This window comes from Eretmochelys imbricata, chromosome 10 (genome assembly GCF_965152235.1).
Source record: "Eretmochelys imbricata isolate rEreImb1 chromosome 10, rEreImb1.hap1, whole genome shotgun sequence".
NCBI classification, from domain to species: Eukaryota; Metazoa; Chordata; order Testudines; family Cheloniidae; genus Eretmochelys; species Eretmochelys imbricata.
Genome location: NC_135581.1, coordinates 58,807,078 through 58,833,070, shown reverse-complemented (window position 1 = coordinate 58,833,070; position 25,993 = coordinate 58,807,078). Strand labels below are relative to the sequence as shown.

Genomic DNA, 25,993 nt, shown 5'->3' with positions numbered 1-25,993 from the left:
TGCTCAGCAGTACAATAATCCATTTTAACAGTCCTGCAAAGTAAATATTTAATTTTGAGGAATGCAAGTAGGCACATGAAATCAGTAAACTATCTTGTATAATATAATTTGCCCTCATAATATAAAAACTACCATGTCCGTTTTTCAGCTTGTTTGGCAACTTTGAGCCTAGAGTGTAATTTAATGGCACTATGAAGCTAACAAACCCTTCTTTGTGGTGCTTCTTGGGGCCCCTTTAGATCTCAAAGCAGCCTTTGCATAGCTTTCAGATTTCTCCCATTCTTTAAATTTATCTGTGACATCTACCTGGTTTAGTTTTCATGAAACTACGTTTTTACAGTCAATTTTATTTTTTAATTCCATGTCACTAGTTTTTATGGCTTTAGGGAGACTTCAGCATGCTAAATTAGAGCACCTGTGTTGGTATATATTCTAATATGTGATTTGTTGATGCTCACATCCCAACTTGCTATTATCTGGCATAAGATTACCAAGAGTTCTTCGTGACATTTAAAAAGACATCTGGGGTGTATCTAATGTGCATTACAGCTTCTAGAGCTAGTATCAAAAAGAACCTTTAGTACATAAACTTCACTACAAAGAACTTGTGTCTAGCTGCCCAAATTGACATGTCAAGCAAAACAAGTTGAACCCCACAGACTTTGACAGTTAAAATGTCTTTCCATCTCTTAGCAGTACAAACATCGACAGCAGAAGGTCTCCTGAAACTTCAAGACCTGTGAGGACGTACACCCCATTCAAGAGAGTCCTGGAGTTTAGTGTGAAGAATAATACATCTTAAACACGCAAGTCAATGCATTCCTTACAAATAAGCAAGTGCCTTGTGCAGCTTGACGTCTGATAAGAATTAAGCTAAGCAGCCACAGAGAAGACCAGCCGCAGAGAGGTCTTGCTCAACATTTTCTGTGTGCAACTTTTTAGTAGCTCCATATCTGAAGTTGCTACTGACATTAGTGTTTTGCATGGGGTTTTGGAAGAAGAGCAGATTGAAAATGCAATCTGTATTGCTTCTTGAGAGGAAGCTGTATAGTGCAATTTTACATATTTCAAACACATTGAAGGAGAGACTGTTGTACAGTTGTATAGTTTTTCTGATTGTGTGTTGTAAATCTTTTTGTAAAATGAAGCTGTAATTTATTTTATTTTCAATCTAATATAATTAGGTGTAAAATCTATAATTCTCCTGCAAAAGGGTGTTGATTTGCAAGCCATCTCTTTTCTTCTTGGATGGGTCACCTGTTACAGTCCTAAGGGCTCTGTTTGCCCAAAAAAGATCCTTTGCAGAATGTTTACAGCGGAGTTGTGTACCTTAGGTAACTATCAAAGAACTTGATCCTACAAACACTTGCTAATGAACGTATTGCTTACTACTTTCAGGAGTAAGCACTAAAGCTTCACTGCTTTGTTGGATTGAGACCTCCGTTTCTACTACAGTTAGCTGTAAGCAATTATATTCAGTGATAAATGTTTGTAGAATCAGGACCAAGTCTTGTAGTCAAGGCCCTACATTTGGATTTGGATTTGTTCTTGGTCCATTTTGCCCCAGAAACAGGAATGATAACTACAGAGCAGAATTTTGCCTTCAAAGGCAGTAGCTGCATTATTCTATTATGTGATTTTGGATTCTGATTCAGAAGACCATTTCTTCAAAATTTGGCTTAACATCTCATGCCCAGCTTCCATGTACCAGCAGAAATTACTCCATCTGCTCTACCTGCGAGTATTTTAATACAGAGATGATTTTTCACACCCTGTTTATAATCCCAGAATTTAAAAAACAATGCTAATTTTATTTTTAATGTTTTCTTATGGTTTTATTAAAATTAGTTTTTAAACAGAGTAACTTTATATTATAGTCACAGCTGCGTTTTATTTTTAAAAATGTACTGTTACTTAATGTTGCTCCAGCATTTCATATTATTACTGGACGACAATAGGCATGCCTCAGGGTTTCACAAAATGAATGTGTTCCCCAACCTTAACCCAAGATTTTAAACTTTGGCACCAGCTGTAGAAACAAAGTAAGAGGTCGTGTTTTTAATTAAAATTATCAATAATCTACATGTAATAAATGCCTTGCTTACTCCCAAGTTTTTCATGTTTTTGGATGCTTGTTAGAGAAGTTTGTCTTGAAATTGCACTTTGTAACTGGCAAATAAAATAGCACATTTTGCAGTATGGAATCACAAGTGTCTGCATTGGTGTGGATAGTTTGGAACACTTGCAGAAACATTAATTGTTCGAAGAGACCAAAGCAATGGAATGGAATATCAACTAAGGCACCAATTCTGCAAGTTCATATACACAGTAGATCTCACTGTGTGTGTGAATCTGCAGAGGTAGGGCCTAGTGAACCTGGACTTCAGCTTCTGAACACTGAAAGTGTTCATTTTCTAAAAAGCAAAGTTCAGTATTATTATACTATCTTCAAAATTCAAAGTAAGTGTTTGTTTCCTCCCCCACCACACAAAAAAAAATCAAGGAATGTATAAATTACTTCAAATACAGTTGGATGGAGATCTGTATAATATCTGCTTATCTGAAGTGTTTTATTTTAATCTGTGCTACCATAGAAGTAGCTCTTAAATGTTTGTTTTAAAAAAAAATCCTAAAATACTGATTCTACGTTAATGCCAATGAAGGGATAAATCTGTTTCTCGTAGTGAAAAGGCATAGAAATCGCTCCACTGGGAAAGGGCCTGAGGACAAGCCCCCCTACTTTTTATTAAAATGGGTTACTTTCTATAGACCCCTGAAATGAGGAGCTATATTTATACTGCAAACCAGAGGAATTGTCATGTGACCAGGTAGCAAGTACACTGAAACTACTCACACCCTGAGATCAGTGGTAACTGTTGTTTTAATCTCGTGTGGAGGATCTTTCCTTGAATTACACTGTGGTGCCTGAGACTTGGTGCCCTGGTGGTTTCTGAAAGACTAAGCTGGCTGAACTGGGCTTCTACCATCTTACAGCCAGTTTGAAATTTATCAGAATTATAAATGAGAAATGAAACTATTGGCAGGATCTTCAAATACATTAATATGTGCCAGAGATGATGGTGAGAGAAAAGGTGGGTAAGGTAATATCTTAAACTGGACCAACTTTGGTTCGTGAAAGACAAGCTTTCGAGCTACACAGAACTCTTCTAATGGTGGTTGATTTTTTTCTATACCCAATGCATATATGCAAAAAGAAAAGGAGTACTTGTGGCACCTTAGAGACTAACCAATTTATTTGAGCATGAGCTTTCGTGAGCTACAGCTCACTTCATCGGATGTATGCATACATGCATGTATATATGCATACATCCGATGAAGTGAGCTGTAGCTCACGAAAGCTCATGCTCAAATAAATTGGTTAGTCTCTAAGGTGCCACAAGTACTCCTTTTCTTTTTGCGAATACAGACTAACACGGCTGTTACTCTGAAAAATGCATATATGGTATGCTTGCCTAGTGCATGTGATCATGACTCCCTCTAGCGGCTGATAGCAGCAATCATTCAGACTATTTCATAACTTAGCCTGATTTACACTAAAAAGTTATGTCGACCCAGCTAAGTCACTCAGGGGTATGAAAAATCCACACCCCTGAGCCCTGGTCTACACTAGGACTTTAGGTCGAATTTAGCAGCGTTAAATCGATGTAAACCTGCACCCGTCCACACAATGAAGCCCTTTATTTCGACTTAAAGGGCTCTTAAAATCGATTTCCTTACTCCACCCCTGACAAGTGGATTAGTGCTTAAATCGACGTTGCCGGCTCGAATTTGGGGTACTGTGGACACAATTCGATGGTATTGGCCTCCGGGAGCTATCCCAGAGTGCTCCATTGTGACCGCTCTGGACAGCACTCTCAACTCAGATGCACTGGCCAGGTAGACAGGAAAAGAACCGCGAACTTTTAAATCTCATTTCCTGTTTGGCCAGCGTGGCAAGCTGCAGGTGACCATGCAGAGCTCATCAGCACAGGTGACCATGATGGAGTCCCAGAATCGCAAAAGAGCTCCAGCATGGACCGAACGGGAGGTACGGGATCTGATCGCTGTTTGGGGAGAGGAATCCGTGCTATCAGAACTCCGTTCCAGTTTTTGAAATGCCAAAACCTTTGTCAAAATCTCCCAGGGCATGAAGGACAGAGGCCATAACAGGGACCCGAAGCAGTGCCGCGTGAAACTGAAGAAGCTGAGGCAAGCCTACCAGAAAACCAGAGAGGCGAACAGCCACTCCGGGTCAGAGCCCCAAACATGCCGCTTCTATGATGAGCTGCATGCCATTTTAGGGGGTTCAGCCACCACTACCCCAGCCGTGTTGTTTGACTCCTTCAATGGAGATGGAGGCAATACGGAAGCAGGTTTTGGGGACGAAGAAGATGATGATGATTGATGATGAGGTTGTAGATAGCTCACAGCAAGGAAGCGGAGAAACCGGTTTTCCCGACAGCCAGGAACTGTTTCTCACCCTGGACCTGGAGCCAGTACCCCCCGAACCCACCCAAGGCTGCCTCCTGGACCCGGCAGGTGGAGAAGGGACCTCCGGTGAGTGTACCTTTTAAAATACTATATATGGTTTAAAAGCAAGCATGTGAAAGGATTACTTTGCCCTGGCATTCGCGGTTCTCCTAGATGTACTCCTAAAGCCTTTGCAAAAGGTTTCTGGGGAGGGCAACCTTATTGTGTCCTTAATGGTAGGACACTTTACCACTCCAGGCCAGTAACACGTACTCGGGAATCATTGTAGAACAAAGCATTGCAGTGTATGTTTGCTGGCATTCAAACAACATCCGTTCTTTATCTCTCTGTGTTATCCTCAGGAGAGTGAGATATCATTCATGGTCACCTGGTTGAAATAGAGTGCTTTTCTTCAGGGGACACTCAGAGGAGCCCATTCCTGCTGGGCTGTTTGCCTGTGGCTAAACAGAAATGTTCCCTGCTGTTAGCCACAGGGAGGGGGGAGGGTTGAGGGGGTAGCCACGCGGTGGGGGGAGGCAAAATGCGACCTTGTAACGAAAGCACATGTGCTATGTATGTAATGTTAACAGCAAGGATTACCCTGAAAGAGCGTAGCCACTGTTTTATAAAATGTGTCTTTTTAAATACCACTGTCCCTTTTTTTTTCTCCACCAGCTGCATGTGTTTCAATGATCACAGGATCTTCTCCTTCCCAGAGGCTAGTGAAGCTTAGAAAGAAAAAAAAACGCACTCGCGATGAAATGTTCTCCGAGCTCATGCTGTCCTCCCACACTGACAGAGCACAGACGAATGCGTGGAGGCAAATAATGTCAGAGTGCAGGAAAGCACAAAATGACCGGGAGGAGAGATGGCGGGCTGAAGAGAGGGCTGAAGCTCAAATGTGGTGGCAGTGTGATGAGAGGAGGCAGGATTCAATGCTGAGGCTGCTGGAGGACCAAACCAGTATGCTCCAGTGTATGGTTGAGCTGCAGCAAAGGCAGCTGGAGCACAGACTGCCACTGCAGCCCCTGAGTAACCAACCGCCCTCCTCCCCAAGTTCCATAGCCTCCACACCCAGATGCCCAAGAACGCGGTGAGGGGGCCACCGGCCAACCAGCCACTCTGCCACAGAGGATTGCCCAAAAAAAGAAGCTGTCATTCAATAAATTTTAAAGTTGTAAACTTTTAAAGTGCTCTGTGGCATTTTCCTTCCCTCCTCCACCACCCCTCCTGGGCTACCTTGGTAGTCATCCCCCTATTTGTGTGATGAATGAATGAAGAATGCATGAATGTGAAGCAACAATGACTTTATTGCCTCTGCAAGCGGTGATTGACGGGAGGAGGGGCGGGTGGTTAGCTTACAGGGAAGTAGAGTGAACCAAGGGGCGGGGGGTTTCATCAAGGAGAAACAAAGAGAACTTTCACACCGTAGCCTGGCCAGTCATGAAACTGGTTTTCAAAGCTTCTCTGATGCGTAACGCGCCCTCCTGTGCTCTTCTAACCGCCCTGGTGTCTGGCTGCGTGTAACCAGCAGCCAGGCGATTTGCCTCAACCTCCCACCCCACCATAAACGTCTCCCCCTTACTCTCACAGATATTGTGGAGCACACAGCAAGCAGTAATAACAGTGGGAATATTGGTTTCGCTGAGGTCTAAGCGAGTCAGTAAACTGCGCCAGTGCGCCTTTAAACGTCCAAATGCACATTCTATCACCATTCTGCACTTGCTCAGCCTATAGTTGAACAGCTCCTGACTACTGCCCAGGCTGCCTGTGTACGGCTTCATGAGCCATGGCATTTAGGGGTAGGCTGGGTCCCCAAGGATACATATAGGCATTTCAACATCCCCAACAGTTATTTTCTGGTCTGGGAATAAAGTCCCTTCCTGCAGCTTTTGAAACAGATCAGAGTTCCTGAAGATGCGAGCGTCATGTACCTTTCCCGGCCATCCCACGTTGATGTTGGTGAAACGTCCCTTGTGATCCACCAGAGCTTGCAGCACTATTGAAAAGTACCCCTTGCGGTTTATGTACTCGGCGGCTTGGTGCTCCGGTGCCAAGATAGGGATATGTGTTCCGTCTATGGCCCCACCACAGTTAGGGAATCCCATTGCAGCAAAGCCATCCACTATGACCTGCACATTTCCCAGGGTCACTACCCTTGATATCAGCAGATCTTTGATTGCGTGGGCTACTTGCATCACAGCAGCCCCCACAGTAGATTTGCCCACTCCAAATTGATTCCCAACTGACCGGTAGCTGTCTGGCGTTGCAAGCTTCCACAGGGCTATCGCCACTCGCTTCTCAACTGTGAGGGCTGCTCTCGTCTTGGTATTCATGCGCCTCAGGGCAGGGGAAAGCAAGTCACAAAGTTCCATGAAAGTGCCCTTACGCATGCGAAAGTTTCGCAGCCACTGGGAATCGTCCCAGACCCGCAACACTATGCGGTCCCACCAGTCTGTGCTTGTTTCCCGAGCCCAGAATCGGCGTTCCACAGCATGAACCTGCCCCATTAGCACCATGATGCATGCATTGGCAGGGCCCATGCTTTCAGAGAAATCTGTGTCCATGTCCTGATCACTCACGTGACCGCGCTGACATCGCCTCCTCGCCCGGTATCGCTTTGCCAGGCTCCGGTGCTGCATATACTGCTGGATAATGCGTGTGGTGTTTAATGTGCTCCTAATTGCCAAAGTGAGCTGAGCGGCCTCCATGCTTGCCTTGGTATGGCGTCCGCACAGAAAAAAGGCGCGGAACGATTGTCTGCCGTTGCTCTGACGCAGGGAGGGGCGACTGAGGACACGGCTTACAGGGTTGGCTTCAGGGAGCTAAAATCAACAAAGGGGGTGTCTTTACATCAAGGGGTATTTCAGGCAGGACTTCACGGAGGGTTCCAATAAGAAATGGTGCACCTAAGTTATTGTTCTTATTGGAACAAGGAGGTTATCCTGGCCTCTGATTGATACATGGCTAGATTTACCTCGCTGCACCTTCTCTGTGAGTGACTGCAGTGTGACCTAGAGGAATGAGTCCCCTAGACAGGGGAGGGGGGGAAGCAAATGAATACAGAACAAATCTGGTCTATTTCTTGTTTTGATCCACTCCATCTATCTTTTACATCTTTGGCTGGCAGCAGACGGTGCAGAAGGACTGCATGCCATCCACATCTCATGGCTGCTCGGCAGAAGATGGTACAGTATGACTGCTAGCCATCCTCATCTCTTGCCTGCCTGGCAGAAGATGGTACAATACGACTGCTAGCAATCCTCCTCTTGCCTGCCTGGCAGAAGATGGTACAGTACGACTGCTAGCAATCCGTATCGCCTGCCTGCTCACCATAAGACGGTTCAATAGGACTGACTGCAGGACTAAAGAGAACGACCTGGTCAAGTTACTCCAAATTTAGTCCCTGCGCCCATGTCTGTCCAGGCGCTCCCAGCCGACGTGGCCAGGAGCACCTCTGACATGACGATGACGGCTACCAGTCGTACTGTACCGTCTGCTGCCACAAGGCAAGGGGTTGCTGCTACTGTGTAGCAATGCTGTACCGCGTCTGCCAGCACCCAGGAGTCATAGGGTGACGGTTACCTGAGCAGGCTCCATGCTTGCCATGGTATGGCGTCTGCACAGGTAACTCAGGAAAAAAGGCGCGAAACGATTGTCTGCCCTTGCTTTCACGGAGGGAGGGAGGGAACGGGGGCCTGACGATATGTACCCAGAACCACCCGCGACAATGTTTTAGCCCCATCAGGCATTGGGATCTCAACCCAGAATTCCAATGGGCAGTGGAGACTGCAGGAACTGTGGGATAGCTACCCACAGTGCAACGCTCCGGAAGTCGACTCTAGCCTCGGTACTGTGGGAGCGCTCCGCCGAGTTAATGCACTTCATGCACTTAGAGCATTTTGTGTGAGGACACACACACTGGAATATATAAAACCGATTTCTAAAAAAACGACTTCTATAAATTCAACCTTATTCCGTAGTGTAGACATATGAGATGTATTTAAGTCGACCTAACCCCAGCGTTGACAGTGCTAGGCTGATGGAATTCTTCCATCGACCTAGTTACTCACTCTCAGGGAGGTGGATCGCCTATGGGAGAACCCCTCCCATCCGCACAGGTAGTGCCTACACTGAAATACTACAGCGCTGCAGCTATGTCGCTGTAGTGTTTCAAGCGTTGATAGGCCCTCATTATGTTTTTACTTTGTTCAAGGGATAGATGCTTCTGCTCTTGATGTTGAGGATTTTTGAATTGAACCGCACTTGTGATTCTGGTGTCCTCATGGGTACGCAGTCACAGTCCATTACACAAGCACCTCTTGACCTCTTACATGGCAAGATGGCTCCACAAGCAGTTTGATCATGTGATGAGGCTGGTTTATTATATGGGAGCAATCTTTAAACTTCAGGTGGCTGGATGAAGACTGAATTAAAAGATGGGGGAAAGGTGCATGGTTACAAAAGATGTTAACCTTTTCCCCCCCTAAGTCATAATGGAGCCCAATGAAGTTACACAGGCAAAGGTTGAGAAACAAGAGTCATTTTGGGGAGTTTCTCAGCAAATGGCATTTGCTTGGAGATTGTGAGAGAATGGGGGAAATGTTGGGCAGTATTTTATTATAAATATCAAAAGGAAATTCATTATGCTTTCAAAGGGTTCAATGGAATCTCTTCTGAAAATGTCATACAGGCCTCATTAACTCTGAGTAAAGCAAAAAAATCAACCACTCTGACTGTGAAACTGCACTGGGCTTGCTTCAGAGCAACTGAGTCTTGGGTCTTCCTTGTAGAAGTTTCCTCTTAAAAATATAATTTATAGAATAATTTGAAATATGGATTAATTTCTAAACTAAATGAGAAGTACATAGTTTCTTCAGTCCTAGTTAAAGGACATCTTGATATCTGATATGCTGCATAGAAATCACTGACTAAAAACAGACAAGGATTTTATAATTGAATTTTGTTCAAACTTGATTGATGGGTACTGTGTGGTCTTGATGATGAAGGTGGAGAAGGAGGGAGACAGGGAAAAAAGTTTGTTACTCAGAGATCAGCTAAAGATTTAGGGTCAGATCATGAGCTGATGTAAATCAGCATAGTTCCACTGTCAGGAGGTCAAACTAGGTGATAAGTGGGTCCTTCTGCCTTTGAGTATATGAACGTAAGTCAAACTGTAAAAATTGTTTTCATATTTCAATATCCTGTTTGTCAACGCTGGTTTGGATAAATGTGTCCTACAACACTGGAAATTAGGAAATAGTCAATGAGATCCATGTAGCTAGGTCCTATAAAGTGCATTGAATATGTAAGAGTAAATTATATCACTTTATTTAGATCACAATACAGTGTTTGTAGCCCATATTCTTTTGTAATTTAAACCATGTTGTTAGCTGTCTTGTATGTAAATCAAGAAAGCACTTGGGGATTCAGTTTGCATATACACTGTATAAATAATAGTTACATTGTACATTTTAATATCTATGGTATGTAGGATTTGAAAAGGATAAACAGCAATAAATATTGTGTATTTTATAGGAATTTTTATACTCTAGTGTCTCAACACTAATTTGAATATAACATAAGCTTACCATAAAAATCATAGAAACAACTTATCCTACAAACCCTTCTAGGTGCAAAACATGTATTAATTTGAAAGTGATTTGTTTGGCTCTTGGAATTTCTTGTTACTGTTTCCTTTGGCAGATACACTCTTGAGAACAGGAAATCACTCCCTTGTTTAAGACTGAAAACTGCTCTTTGAGCTAAGTATCAAATAGATGAGGCTCTTAATTAAAGAAAAGAGAACTTGTTTTGTATACAAAATAACTGGCATAATGGTCCCTTGTCCCTCAAACAAACACAAAAAAACTGTTCTAAAAATGACTATCCATTCTGTTGTCTAAACCAAGGACAGATTAAGACAGATCCCAAGTCAGGGACGATGCTCCATTGACCTCACTGGAGTTATACCACTAGAATAAATTGGCCCATTTTTTATAACTTAAATTTCCATTATTCATCACACACATTGAGTTGTATATTGTCTTCTAAAAACATATTTTAAATGAAGCAAATAATATGTTGCATCCAAAGAGCCTTATAAATATGCAAGCAATAGCAAAGATTAGAACCAGTGACTAATCAATGATGAGCAGTATTATTAGTTTGGTTTCTTAAGATGAGTTCTGTAAAGTGTTATAGCTTAGCTAATACCGTCTTAGATGTCCTTTTGTATGTGCAATTTTGATAGCTTTGGTGTGCCTCTCAGACGTGGACTCTGGTTTTCCTGTAAATTGCCAAAATGCACTACTAAAATCTTAAAAAGAATAGGACTACTTGTGACACCTTAGAGACTAACAAATTTATTTGAGCATAAGCTTTCGTGGGCTAAAACCCACTTCATCAGATGCATGCAGTGGAAAATACAGTAGGAAGATATATACACAGAGAACATGAAAAAATGGGTGTTGCCATACCCATTATAACGAGAGTGATCAGTTAAGGTGAGCTATTATCATCAGGAGAAAAAAAACCTTTTGTAGTGATAATCAGGATGGCCCATTTCCAACAGTTGATAAGAAGGTGTGAGTAACAGTAGGGGGAAGAAATAAGCATGGGGAAATAGTTTTACTTTGTGTAATGACACATCCACTCCCAGTCTTTATTCAAGCCTAATTTAATGGTGTCCAGTTTGCAAATTAATTCCAATTCAGTAGTTTCTCTTTGGAGTCTATTTTTTGAAACTTTTTTGTTGAAGAATTGCAACTTTTAGGTCTGTAATTGACTGACCAGAGAGATTGAAGTGTTCTCCGACTGGTTTTTGAATGTTATAATTCTCGACGTCTGATTCATTTATTCTTTTACCTAGAGACTGTCCGGTTTGGCCAATGTACATGGCAGAAGGGCACTGCTGGCACATGATGGCATATATCACATTGGTAGATGTGCAGGTGAACGAGTCTCTGATAGCGTGCCCAATATGATTAGGTCCTATGATGGTGTCCCCTGAATAGATATGTGGACAGAGTTGGCAATGGGCTTTGTTGCAAGGATAGGTTCCTCGGTTAGTGGCTTTGTTGTGTGGTGTGTGGTTGCTAGTGAGTATTTGCTTCAGGTTCTGTCTGTAAGCAAGGACTGGCCTGTCTCCCAAGATCTGTGAGAGTGAGGGATCGTCCTTCAGGATAGGTTGAAGATCTTTGATGTGCTGGAGAGGTTTTGACGTTGGGGGTTTTTATGAGTGGATGAGCAGGTTAAAAAGTGTAGAAACTTAGGAGTGTAGGATTTGGCCCTTTACTAAACCCATAGGCTGTGCTGGAGATATCACCGTCATCAGTGCAGGAACACACACCACTAGTGGGTGGAGGGGCAGAGAATGGAAACATCTATTTTATTTTTTTTTAAGTAGGAGATACCAGGAAAAAAATAAAAAATGGAAAACTGAAATTTTTGTTTCCAAAACCCAAAAGTCAATGGCATTTCCAGTCAAAATTTAACATTTTTAGTTTTGCTTTGAAATATCAATTTAAATTAAGATTTTCATTTTTTTTTAGAACTTCCCAGTTGGTAAATCAAAAATTTTCATGCATCCACATTTTTCCAATAAAACTTTTTAGTTGAAAAACATTGACCGGCTTTAATCCTGTGGCCTTTTTCCTATTTCTATCCTTTGGATGGAGAGCTTCATTCTGGTACCTTCCAGAAGTATTAAAAATTCACACATGCAAACATCTATCTCTATCAGAATGTCCCCAGTGACTTGTATAATATGTCAAACAGTATACTTTTGGATACATTGCCTAATTACTTGAAAGCCTAATCTCCCTATATAAAGAGCAATATTCCTCTCTCCTATCCTTGTCTCATCTGTCACCTCATTTATTCTATTTTATTTATCAGAAGAGTGGATTTTCTTCTCTGCTGCTCTTCTTATAATTGGATCTTCTTGTAGGTTCCAAGATATTTGCCATACAAATAACACTGAATTGCATAGCAACTGTTCTCATACTATTGAGGAATAAATTGCATTTGACTTCAGACATGACAGAAAACAGACTATCGCCTTCAGTCAGCTGTTATTAATAGCACCCTCTCTTGGGACAATACCCAAAGTGGGGAGCATAGTAAAATCTACTATAATAAGAAACAAAGGGACCAATCCTGTGAAATAATAAGCACCTTATATGAGTGCTGAACAAAGTGTTCAAGAAAACAGTTGGTGACTGGAAGAAATATTCCCCTCTAATGTGGAGGCAAAACATGCTCTAATACAAAGAGAATGTTCTTCAAGACAAGCTGTGAAAATACTATTGATGTGTAGGGTTGCCAGCCCTCTAGGATTGGCCTGGAGTCTCCAGGAAATAAAGATTAATCTTTAATTAAAGATTGTCATTGGATGTATTCCTGGAGATTTCATCATATCAAAATCGGCAACCCTACTGATGTGCAATTTAAATATGTTACTTCTGAACCCCAGTAGAAAAAGAAGTGGCCAAAGTCCCTAGATTGTATTAGGCTGACCACGTTCTGTCTGATGAGATCTACTTGTCTTCGAAACAGGGCTGTTTGTGGGGTTTCCTTCCTGCAAAACAGTTCTCTGTACTCTCAGCTGGCAAGGCATGAGAATGCACGACCTTCCCCTTCCCCGCAATTGCTCCGGATGCCAGTTCATAGCAGGGAGGTAGGGGTAGGGGTTGGGAGGGTGAGGGTGTGGGTGTTTCAGATCCACTTCTACCTTTGAGCATTAGCATCTACTTTCCACTGCCTAGGCATCCATAATGGCTTCTGCTGAATAAGTGACAAGATCAAATTTGACCAGAAATGTATATTCACCCCCATTCTTTTTTATAGGTGGATCACTTGATGACCTCCATGTAAATTCCTGATCACACTTAAACCATAAAGAGAATTCTAAATCTTATCCTAATACAGGCATCATCTACTCAGTATTCTTCCTGATGATGCTAGCTAAAGATAGATGAATGTCACAGTCTGAGTGATTGTCCTTATGAGTGATGCCATAGGGGAACTCACATGTTTTGTATCCAGCACATCATCGCTGATGATTCATGTTGGTAATTTGCAACATGAGATTTCATTCCCATCACCTTTTCTCCTACTGTTGCACGGTGGTGCTGCAGTTCAGAGTTAGAAATATAAATTGTAAATGCTATTACCTTTCTGCACATGTAATAATGATTGAACGGAAGTTACACAGCAGCAACTCAAAGTATAATAGTGATAGAGCTGTAGATCATCCTGCATAGACCTGTGCATGAAAAGAACCCTCTGTATGTGCGCCTCCCTGTTCCCCTACAGAAAAAGGGGGCATTCTCTTTCCATGACATTGCCACCTTTTTCTCTGTGGTTTGCACAAGGAGAAGAGGTGGAGATATAGGGCAGGAGGGGGTGAGCTGAGGGATACGCATCATCCTGCCTCTGGCTGTGTGAAGAGTAAGTTTAAACAACTTCCACTTATAGGTCTAAAGGGTTGCTGGGGCTTGGGAGTTGGCCAGAGGAGGGGATAGAATTCAGAGCAGATGCAGGGGAATAGAGCCTTTATTTGGCCTATTACAGCTTCCCTGGGATCACCTAAATTGGGGAGGGGGAGTATTCTTGCCTATTTGTCAGAGGCAAAACCTGCCTCCCCTGACTGAATGATCAGGGAGAAATGGGGCAAACAGAGATTTCTTCCTTCTCCTGTAGGATTTTCTGCAGGACGGGATGATCTGGGCTGGGGGCAGTAGGCACTAAGACAATCCACTCACTAGTCACTTAGTTGGGTTTTTCTCACCCTCATCATGGTATTTTTTTTTCCAATGGGTAGCTGCCGACTTGATTAATCTCATTTCCCCTAGCCCTCAGCCTTTCCATTCACCTTCCAGCTGAGCAAACAAAGGGGTGGATAGTCATTTTAACATGCTTCCTCTCTCAAGCCCTCTGGGATTGGCCTTCAGTTCATCCTGTTCATAAAACAACTGTTTTAACAATCTCTGAGAAATGTCTCTTTACTAGTACTTGGACCAAGCGGCCTCTATTGGGATAAACTTTAAAAGACCCAAATCTGCCACCTGGGAACCACCATTCAGCTAATGGCTTTATTATTATTACTACTAGATGGAGTGGGTTTAATAAATATCATGGCACTCATAACAACCAGTTGAGAAAAAACAAAATAAGCAAACCAACAGAGTCTGAAGTTCTATATTTACCTTGTGTATTACCCACAAAGATATTTTAAAACAAGTTTGACATAACAAGTCTCATCTATGTTCTTTGTTTAGATTTTGCATTTCTCTGTTTGGACAATGAAAGTCAATGAGGTCAGTTTCACTTTTGGTTTCTTTTGTGTTGCAAGGTTTAGCTCTTACATTGTGAAGAGGAATGTTTATTTACTTCAAATAATCTGTTCTCATTTGGTAATTTTTTTAAAAAGGTAGAAATGTATTCATTATCACTACATTTTATAAAAACCTGTATTTTCAAAATGTAAATTTGTGGCCGAACTAAAAATAGTCAATAGAAAATGTCAATTTGCAAAAATCCCTGTAATCTCCACCTTTACCCTTACTTAAGCAATCCCTGACAATTAAAAATCTTGAGTCCTAGTAAGATCCTATGGTCAGCTAAAAGATAATGTCCATTTAAACAAATGGAAGGGGCTAGATTTTTTTACCAGTGAAAAGTGCAAATCAGTTTTAGTAAGAAATCTAGACCCTCACTACTTTTTCAGTAAACTGACTGTTGAACACCAGACACAAGTATCTGCTTCTGTTCTCTACTATTTCTTTCATCCAGCTTACTACAAAATGTGCTTCTTCCAATGAACGTAATAACCACGTTCAAGAATGCAGACTGTGTGACATGGGGATCCATCTTGAGTTGAACTCTGATGGGCTGAGGGCCCTTTGCTTCAATTGGGTCACTTGATTTATTTAGTGCAGAAGTCGGCAACCTGTGGTTCACAAGCCACAGATCTTTTCAAACATCTGCACCACTCAGCTTGAAATAGGAAACTGGCGCCACCCTACCATCCTCATTCAATTCCCTTCCTTCTACTCTTAACCCACCCCTTTCTTCCTGGTTTCTGCTGTTTAAGTCCCACTCTCTGTAGTCTTGAGTGCATTTCTCCTATTTTGCTGGTTGTCTTGTGTTAATATTTTGGGGGAATACAGATGGATTTGAAAATTGCCATTTTGAGGCTCATGCTGGTATCTGTTCTTTACACCAGTCACTTTACAAGGGTTGCCCCACTGCACAATAATTGAGTGAATATGACAGCATTATATAAATGTTGCTTTTGGGGTGGTAGACAGCTACTTTCTGTCATTCTTGTTTGTTTATTTAAAGTACTACTAGAAAGTTTAACAAAATGCCTGGCTTCAGGAATGAGGACATTTTCTATCTGGCTGTAGGCGTCTGCTTTCTAACCGCAAAAGCACCAAGGTTGGGGGAGCGAAAGGAACAACTTTTCCACTTTGATACTTGCGGGCTGCTAAGGATGCTGAACGAAGAGTATAGATGCTGTCCTTTCCCATCGTTTTTGCTTTTTCAGCTATTACCAGGAGCTAATTTGAGAGGTGGAGGGACTTTGTAAAAGTCCCCACAATTCAGACTTGAGTAACCACCCTAATCCTGCCCTTGGAGCAGTAAAACCACCACACTGATTCATCTACATCTTTGTTCCTACAGTCATGGAGGGAGGAATGAATAGCATTTGTCCCTAATGAATTACAACACTGCATTAATATCTAGTGAGACATCAGGATCGCGGTAGAGAAAACGTTGCAGGCTCTAAGCTGGCTGCATCATTGGTCTGAACAGGTAGAACACACTTGGGTGGCTGAGGATTGCATTCACAACTGGGTTCAGAGTAGCAGCTGTGTTAGTCTGTATCCGCAACTCCAACATCATCTTTGACACCGTTTATTTTTAAGACACAGTGCCCCACAAAGTTTTATCTATGGTAGAGACAAACAGTACATTTGCATTATAATGTATGACCGTTTACACGGTTATCTGGAAGGTGAGTGTGGAGTTCTGTGCAAAGTGGGAGTGCAGTTGGCAGGGCCGTGGGATATTAGACCCCAAAGTCATTGTGGGTAGAGATAAGGGGGCATGGAGGGAGGAGGAGAGTGAAGTTTGGTGATGAGTTGGTATATTTGTGTGCATGGGATGCAGCAGGGGTCATGTAGAGCGGGAGGTGATCAGGGTTTGGAGAAGGGTTGTGCGGAAGGAGGAGCCTGGGACTCGTTTGGGGGCGGAACTGATGGGGGTATAATGTCTGTGGGGGATGCAGGGGTTGATGGAGCGGGGGGTGTCTGGTCAGTGGTCCGGCAGTGGGAAGGTGGGTGGAGGTTTAGGGGCAGAGGAGGGGGATTGGGCATGTTTGGGATGGGGGCGCGAGAGAGACGGGGGTGGGGTGACAGTGTGTGGACGGAAATGGAGGCGTGACGGATGGGGGGGCGGGACCCATCCGGCCTGGGTTGGGTGTGCGCTTGGTAGAAGAACGGGATCTAAAGAGGGGCGGGACGACCGGCTAAGGGCCCAGGGATCAGCGGCGCACAGCTCCGCCTTTCAACAAAGTCTGACCCTGCTGCCGTACCGTCCTTTCCGGTAACATGGCGGCCTACTGTGTGCGGCGGAAGCCGCTGGCGGAGCCGGCGCTGGGGAACCCCCTGCAGCGACAGGTGCCTGTTCCCGGCCGGCTGGCAGCATGTCATCGCCGCCAGGGGAAGGCGGGGAGCTGCGGGGCCGAAGCCTGCAAGAGCTGCAGGAGATGCTGAGGCGCCAGGAGAGGCTGCTGGCCGCTCGGTGAGCGCGGGGCCGGCGGGAGCGAGACCGCGGGATAGCGCCCGGCGGCCACCACCCCGGGGCTGGGCTGAGCCCGTCCTTCCCCGGCCACGGGCCCGCGCGGCGGAGACGGGTAACCGGCGTAACGGCTTCCCGCCGGGGACCAGCTGCCCGCCCCCAATATGCACACAGCTGCCCTCGCGCGCCTTCAACCCAACACCCTGCTGCCATCCCCAACCCCCCCCCCGGTGCCTTGCCTCCTAATCCGCCCCCGCACACACCGAGAGATGCACTGGTGCCCCACCACCCCGCTCTCATTCATTCCCCCCCCCCCGCCCCACACACGGAGCTGCCCCACCATCCCGCTCTCATTCATTTCCCCCTCCCCGCCCCACACACGGAGCTGCCCCACCACCCCGCTCTCATTCATTCCCCCCCCCCGCCCCACACACGGAGCTGCCCCACCACCCCGTTCTCATTCATTCCCCCCCCTCCCGTCCCACACACGGAGCTGCCCCACCATCCCGCTCTCATTCATTCCCCCCCCCCGCCCCACACACGGAGCTGCCCCACCACCCCGCTCTCATTCATTTCCCCCCCCGCCCCACACACGGAGCTGCCCCACCACCCCGCTCTCATTCATTTCCCCCCCCCGCCCCACACACGGAGCTGCCCCACCACCCCGCTCTCATTCATTTCCCACCCCCCGCCCCACACACGGAGCTGCCCCACCACCCCGCTCTCATTCATTTCCCCCCCCCGCCCCACACACGGAGCTGCCCCACCACCCCGCTCTCATTCATTCCCCACCCCCTGCCCCACACACGGAGCTGCCCCACCACCCCGCTCTCATTCATTCCCCACCCTCCCGTCCCACACACGGAGCTGCCCCACCACCCCGCTCTCATTCATTCCCCTCCCCCGCCCCACACACGGAGCTGCCCCACCACCCCGCTCTCATTCATTTCCCCCCCCGCCCCACACACGGAGCTGCCCCACCACCCCGCTCTCATTCATTTCCCCCCCCGCCCCACACACGGAGCTGCCCCACCACCCCGCTCTCATTCATTCCCCCCCCTCCCGTCCCACACACGGAGCTGCCCCACCACCCCGCTCTCATTCATTTCCCCCCCCTCCCGTCCCACACACGGAGCTGCCCCACCACCCCGCTCTCATTCATTCCCCCCCCCCCGCCCCACACACGGAGCTGCCCCACCACCCCGCTCTCATTCATTCCCCCCCCCCGCCCCACACACGGAGCTGCCCCACCACCCCACTCTCATTCATTCTCCCCCCCCCCCGCCCCACACACGGAGCTGCCCCACCACCCCGCTCTCATTCATTCTCCCCCCCCCCCCCGCCCCACACACGGAGCTGCCCCACCACCCCGCTCTCATTCATTCCCCACCCCCTGCCCCACACACGGAGCTGCCCCACCACCCCGCTCTCATTCATTCCCCACCCCCTGCCCCACACACGGAGCTGCCCCACCACCCCGCTCTCATTCATTCCCCCCCCCGCCCCACACACGGAGCTGCCCCACCACCCCGCTCTCATTCATTCCCCTCCCCCGCCGCACACACGGAGCTGCCCCACCACCCCGCTCTCATTCATTCCCCCGCCGCACACACGGAGCTGCCCCACCACCCCGCTCTCATTCTCCCCCCCCCGCCCCACACACGGAGCTGCCCTGCTTCCGGCCCCCCTAGCCCCCACACACGGCGATACGCACTGCTACCCCAACACATTGCTGTCATCGCTGCTCCACACACAGAGCTGCCCTGCCTCCTATCCCCCCAACTACCACCACCACGACCTAAAACACAGACAGACGCGCGCACGCACACACAGACACACCACTACCCTATCAGTATTGTCATCCCCCCACAGACGTACCACGCGCACACACAGAGCTGCCCTGCGTCCTGTCCCTTAGCCCCTAGCTTCCACCACCTCCATCACACACACAAATAGAGGTACCATTACCGCAAGACCAACACACCGCTATCATCCCCCCTACTCGTACACGCGTGTGCACACTCATAGCTGCCTTCCTCCTATTCACCCACCCACAGCCACTACCATTTCCAAGACACGCAGACATGACACAATGAAGCCTGAGCTTGCCAATGACTTTGCAGGAGCACCTGTCCCCCCCACTGTCTGCTGTCACTTTGGATGGTGGATACCACAGTGACAGGAGCCGAGTTCTTGTGAGAGGGATAACAGCCAGGTCACGGATTGGATTTGGTGGGCAGAACAGGCCCAACAGCCGTAAGAATTTTCCCCTATTGAAGGGGCCACTTCACGGGGGCTGTGCCAAGCACAGAGAGTGCACTGATAGAGGACAGAAGGATTTGGGAGTCCAAGCAATACAGAATCAGACAATCATAGAATTCAGTGCCAGAAGGGCTGACCGGATCATCTGGTCTGATTCCTGTATATTACGGGCCGCCAACGCCACCCAGCACCCACATGCTAAACCCAATGACCAAAGTATTACAGTCTATGGGAGACTAGGCTGTTAGGTGCCACAGGCAGAGAATAGGTGGGAGTGAGGTACATCAACGCCCAAAGCCAGGAAAGTGATTGTTCAGTAGACCCAGTTAATCCTAGCAAGTAACCTGCACCCACACACCGCAAAGGAAGGTGAAAAAGTTTGTCACTGCCAATTTAACCTCGGGGAAAATTCCTTCCTGACCCAACACATGGTGATCACTTAGATCTTGAGTCTGAGAGCAAGAACCAGTGAAGAACAATAAATAAGTGATGCTTTTCCGTTAGTAGGGCCTGATCTTGCAAGCACTTAAGCATGAGTGACTCTATTCAAAGTCAGTGGGGCTCCTCACATAAGTAAAACCACCCCACGTGTTTACATGTTTGCGGGGTCAGGGCTTTAATGATTTGCAAATATAACATGTCATCTACAGAAATACGTGGTTTTTAAGGAGGCTTTCAAGTCTTCTTTCAATAAAAAGAGTGTGTGTGAGAGACAGAGTTAATGAGTAAAGGCCAAAGTGGGGAGGGTGTCACTCATCAATTTATGGGGGAAATATAGAGGGGTGGTGTCTAAAACTTAGGCTATGTCTTCATTGTAAAAAAGATATGTCTTGTTTCACATTGAGATAGCAAGTTTGATGTAAAATTGTAGTGGAGACAAGACACAAGTAGTTTTATACCTCAGTGTAGCTAGTTGAGGTAAACCCCAATCAGTGGGGCTTTGATTACAACTAGCTATTCTGAGGTAGAAACTTCTGTGCCTGGTCCCCTCTAAAAAATGTACAGTGAGGTAGCTAACTTAGTATAAAGACATATCTTATTTTTTTTTCCTTCCAGTGAAGGAAAACTAAAGAGTGGGGAAAAGGAAGAACTAGAACAAACATGTATCCTGCACAAATGTGCAATTTTAGCCCTATTCTCTAAGGTCTGGTCTACACTGAAATCTTTTCTGGTGTTGGTAAGGGCATTGTGGTTTTTTGGTTTTTTTTGCAACATTTCTATACCAGCAAAATCCCTTGTGAAGATGCAGTTATACTGGCATAGAAGTGCTTTTGCTAATATAGCTTATTTTGATATAAACTATAGTGGCAAAAACAGATTTTCGCCAGTGTAAGTTGTGTATACACTAGGAGGGTTTGCTGATATAGCTTTACCAGCAAACCTTTTCTAGTGTAGACTACACCTAAGAGATCTACTTACTGATACTTCACTGGATTTTTCCATAAAATCAGTTAGTAAAACTTTCTTGGACACAATTTACTGGTTGTGAATGCTACTCATTTGTGTCAGAATCACATAACTTTATAGGTTGGATTTCACACGCACACACTTCTGTGATTAATTTGCTACAGATAGCTTTGATAACATAATAGAGTTGTGAAGACTATTCTGGGTAAGGCTGTCAAGACAACAGTTTTAGAAGTATACTCAAGTTTTATAAATTCACAGTTCTAAAGTCAATTGATAAATATCTTCAGTAATCATAGCACAGTTCACTTCAGTCTTGTATTTTCCCCTCCCAGTTCTGTGATCTTTTAAATGAAATCGTTGTAAAATATTTGTCAAATCATTATTTCAGCTCAGAATAATCTTCACTGGTTTGGCAAAATGATTACTTTTTTTCTGCTATAGTCATGAACTTATAAAACTACAGATGTCATCCATTTATGCAAACTTAAAGCATTCTGAAAACATTAGAATTCTAATGTCATGGAACCAGCAATGTTTTAATATTTTCATGAAACTATTAACTTTATCCATCTGATATTACATATGTGAATATCAGAAATAAGACTGAGGCTTGTCACATAACTATTTCTTTCTTATTTTTAGGACATTTATTTATAGACTTCCAGATAAAGGTAAAAAGATCTCTGATTTTGTTGAAAAGCTGAAGCTTGCCATAGCACAGCAGGAAGAATTAAGGAGGACAACTGAACTGTTGTCTGTTGTTAGACTGGAGTTTCAGACAAAACAAGAGGCGATTAATACAAACAAGCAAAGAGTTGCCCTGAGTGAGAACAAATCAACATATAAAGTTTTCTCATCTATTTATGAAAACTCTGCTACTCTTGTAAACAAAACTTCTACAACTGTTTTGCAAGACAAGGAAGCTGAATGTACCGAGAAAAGAGACATATGTACAGCTTCTTCAAAGGGCCATAAAAAACTTAATCAAATAGAGAGTATGATAGAAGACCATGCAAAATCTCACGAAAGTGAATCCAATTTAAATTCATCCACAATCAGCCTGATGAAAATTGATCAGCAGATACCTAAATACAGTTCTCTGGGTGAAACAGAAAGTCCAGTGGATGCTTCAGGCAGCAGTGGTGACGTGCTGGTGGATGCCTTTGAAAGAGTTGCAGTTGGAGATGGGAATAACAATGAAAGAAAATCCGAAAAAGAACAGAACATTGCTAAATTTAAGAAGAATCCCTTTGGAAGCTTTCCCACCATGGCATCAAAAAAGCCACATTATATTGAAGTTCTAGAATCAAGAGCTAAGAACCCAAGAGCTAAAAATAAATTTAAAACTAACGTGTAAGTATTGCAGAATATAGAAGTTTCTCATAAATAGGAGTGCTAACTATTATCTATATAAAATTGGCGACTGTAAATGCTTTTGGCTTTTGTTTTGTTTTGACAGAATTAGAGGATCAAAAAGACGTATGGCATTTAGTGTCATGCTAGTTTAATGTGCTAGTCCCCCACATCTGGAGACTGGGGCTAAAATTCTGATTCAAAAGTTATCATCAAAAAATGTCGCTTAGTCTCCTGATTCCACGAGTAATAAATAATCATCATCAATCCTGAAAGGTTTTTTTGGTTCACGCTACGAAGCTATTACTTAACTGGCAAATATTCCTTTAGGACTACAATTGAACTGTAATAGCAGGTGGCTTTTTCAGGATCACTCTGAATTTTAATTTCTATATTGGCAAAATTGTCTGGAAACTTCAACAGTGACTGCCTGAAGTTTCCCTGACTCCCAGCCATTGCTATTTTATGGGCACAAAATACACAGAAACATAGAACTAGAAGTACAACTTCTGGCAGAGATTTTTTCCCCCCGAAAAGAATATTTGCTACAAGTTGGTGACATGATAGCGTTTTGCACGTTTACTAGGTGCTATTCTGGAAACAATTGATATGCATCATGGAGCGTCATCGTAGTGTCTTCATATAATTGAAAAGATTAACCTATTGTAGCTGCAGATCACTACATTAGAAGATTACAAGCTGTATGAAATCACTAGTTCATTTTTTCCATTGATTAAAAACTTCAGATATTCACAGAGGAAGGCAGGAAAGAGTGACTCCAGGTGTCTGTGTAGTATGTGATTTTATGGTTAGTATTAGAAACATGTATGTAGAGAGAGATTGTACTTAAGTAGGGCACGATCCTTCAATGTGCTGGAGCATTTCCTGTGAAAAAATGAATGTCCTCAACCTCAGGGAAGTTAATTGAAGTAGATAGCGTTCAGTAGATTGAGAGAGGCAGCATATTCTAATGGACTTATTGCTGAGCTGGGAACTCTTCCATTCTAATCCTTGCGAAAGCAGTGATTTACGGTGTGGCTTTGGGGAAGTCACTTAACCTGTCCATGAATTTTTCCTCATTGGTAAAGTTTCCTTCCTTGTAAAAGTGCTGTGAAAATTAATTACCTTTTTACATGAAGAAGCACTATGAAAGTTCAACTTATTGTTCACTTATGTGGTACATTATAATATGACCTGATTTATACTGTCTCTTTCTTAGTCTTTCTGTATCAGAAATGACTATTTCTAGAATTAAAAACTACATCTTAAATTCACATTGCAAATATGGGTCGCAACTTCACATTTGATCCCTTTTAGATTACCAGCTGAGTGGAGTGGCTCATCTCATGATTCCTCACCTAGTCGTTCACCTAGGAGACTTGGATCTTCAATTTCCGAAGAAGAAAGACGTCTTAGAGATAAGAAACATCTGGATGACATCACAGCAGCCCGGCTGCCACCACTTCATCATGCACCTACCCAACTGTTATCTGTAGAAGAATCAATAGCACTTCAGACACAGCAAAAAGAAATATATGAGGTATGAATCAGTGTTACTGTTTGGACTGGAAAATGTAATTATATTGCTGAGACCATTCTGGAAAGCCACGATATAAAGGGTATGCCTTTCATATGTTAGTCAGTCGAGACTCTCAGACTCTCTTTAGAAGGTCAGATTAATTTTTCTATTTGATTCTGTCAGTGGTGTTTTCAAATTCAGTCTTTAGAGCTGTTTATCAAGCAGTAAATAAAATTTAGCCTTATTCTTTGCATATAGTAATGATCAATTCATTGCAGTGTCACTTGTCACCTCTGTGCTTTGAACTCAAAAAGTACGCTCGGTAACGAGCATACCAGTCACTAGTGTGTGCTGGATGCCCCATTCATGCTAATAAAGGCAAAAGCAGTATCCAGTGTTATAGATCTGAAAAATGTGAGCACGTAATTACCGTTGATTTCCTTTGCACTGTGACTGGCAACGACCAAGTTCTTTGTAGTCACTGGAGGTTAAGGAAATTTTATTTTGAACAGAGATCTCCTCTGGCACTGGATTTTGGCATTGAATTCCATATGATGACAGACTGGTAACGTTTAAAACTGGACAGCTAGTAAAAACTTATTGGTGTTGGGCTATTTAATTTCAGTGTGGTGCTGCTTAATATTTTACAAGCACTTGCCAATTAATAATCTCAGCGTTCCTGAGAGTTAGGTAAATAGCTCAGCTAAAGTAGCTGTTCAACATACTGTAGTAAGCAGTAACAGAGTGTCTACAAGAAGGTGGTGTTAGTTGGAAGAAAAATGAATGTAAAAGGAATAATATATTTTTCCGCCCTAAGACCTATTGTGAATAGACAAGAACTTTTTACAGGGGGGTGGAAAAATTGGAACTGGAGAAATTATAGGAGTTGCCAAAGGCCACAGTCTTTGTTGGAGCTGGGAGTTCTGTTTCTCACATGACTCTGGTAGGCAACATCTCTACATAGGCCTGATCTTGTTCAAGTGGAAGCAGGTCTTATGTAAGAATTGCAGCATGGAGAAACTGCTGCTCAAGTAATAAAATGAAATCATTTCTAAATCAAAATATTAAAGATCTTTTTGTTTAAATTTAAGGAAATGTCCACTGTTTCTTGCAGATATTAAGAATAGTTGGGTTGACACTTAATGTGATCATGCAAGTTACTCTGTAATGTTTATGTTTTTTAGCTAGTAGATTTTTGACATCCAGGATGAATAACAAATTATAGTTTAACTTGTCTCTCTTTCCTTCTGGTGTGTGTTTGTTTTTAGGAAATGCAAGCAAAACTTGCCGCACAAAAACTAGCAGAAAGGTTGAATATTAAAATGGTCAGGTATGAACCTGAGGAGGAAACTTCAATGAAATACAGAGAAGTGAGGGATGAGGAAGACTACCATTCATTGGAAGACTGAGTTCAAAAAGGAAAATATCTGGCAGTGGACAGTGTAATTGATCTCTCGCGCTATCCTTTTAAAAACTCGATAACCAGGATTCTTGGCCTTGTAGATTGTTGTGTTTGCTAGAGGAGATGTGGCTCTGCAGCTCTGGGAAGGGATGAATAGTTTGAGTACAAATGATATTGGTGTTTGTGGCCTGATTTTCATATGCAGAGTGTGTGCTCAGTGCCTCTGAAAATTGCCCATTGGGCTTCATATAGCTCAGCTAAAGTAGCTGTTCAAGCAGTGACAGAGTGTCTACAAGAAGATGGTTATAGTTGGAGGTAAAAGGAATAATATATTTTTCCATCCTTAGACCTATTGTGAATAGATAAGAACTCTGAGTTATAAAATAACTTAAATCCTCTTCAGGCTCTAAGGGACATTCTCTCCAGTTATGGTGATCCTTTTTAAGCAAATCTAACGATTTAATTAATTTGAAGACTAATATTTTCTATTAAAGGCCTTGGTGTTCTTTTTCTTCATACTATTTTTGTACATTGATTAAACTTTTGGAATGCTATTGTCTGCTGAAATTAATAGAAGAGATCCTTCCTCTAGTTTCATTGGAAGAAATAAAGTCTTGGGTGTTTTCTCAGTAATGCAAACTAGCCAACCCTTGAAGAACAAAAATCTCTCAAACACAGCATCATTTTCTTTGCTTCAACTGACGTTTGAAAGTGGAGAGCCCCAGTGAAAAGCTTTTCTTAATTGCAAAGAAATACAGCTCAGATAA

The 25,993-nt window shown here is 43.8% G+C and overlaps 1 protein-coding gene across 1 annotated transcript in view; it reads left to right on the top strand.

Annotated features, from left to right (window-relative positions):
• MYZAP (myocardial zonula adherens protein) overlaps positions 1-25,780 on the top strand; it is a 91,245-nt gene extending 65,465 nt beyond the window's left edge. The window contains exons 13-15 of the mRNA XM_077828941.1: positions 21,595-22,305; positions 23,623-23,845; positions 25,093-25,780. Of these exons, the coding sequence (XP_077685067.1) occupies positions 21,595-22,305; positions 23,623-23,845; positions 25,093-25,233 (1,075 nt within the window). The 3' untranslated portion in view covers positions 25,234-25,780. The remainder of the gene's footprint in view (positions 1-21,594; positions 22,306-23,622; positions 23,846-25,092) is intronic.
• Positions 25,781-25,993: the final 213 nt, after the last annotated feature.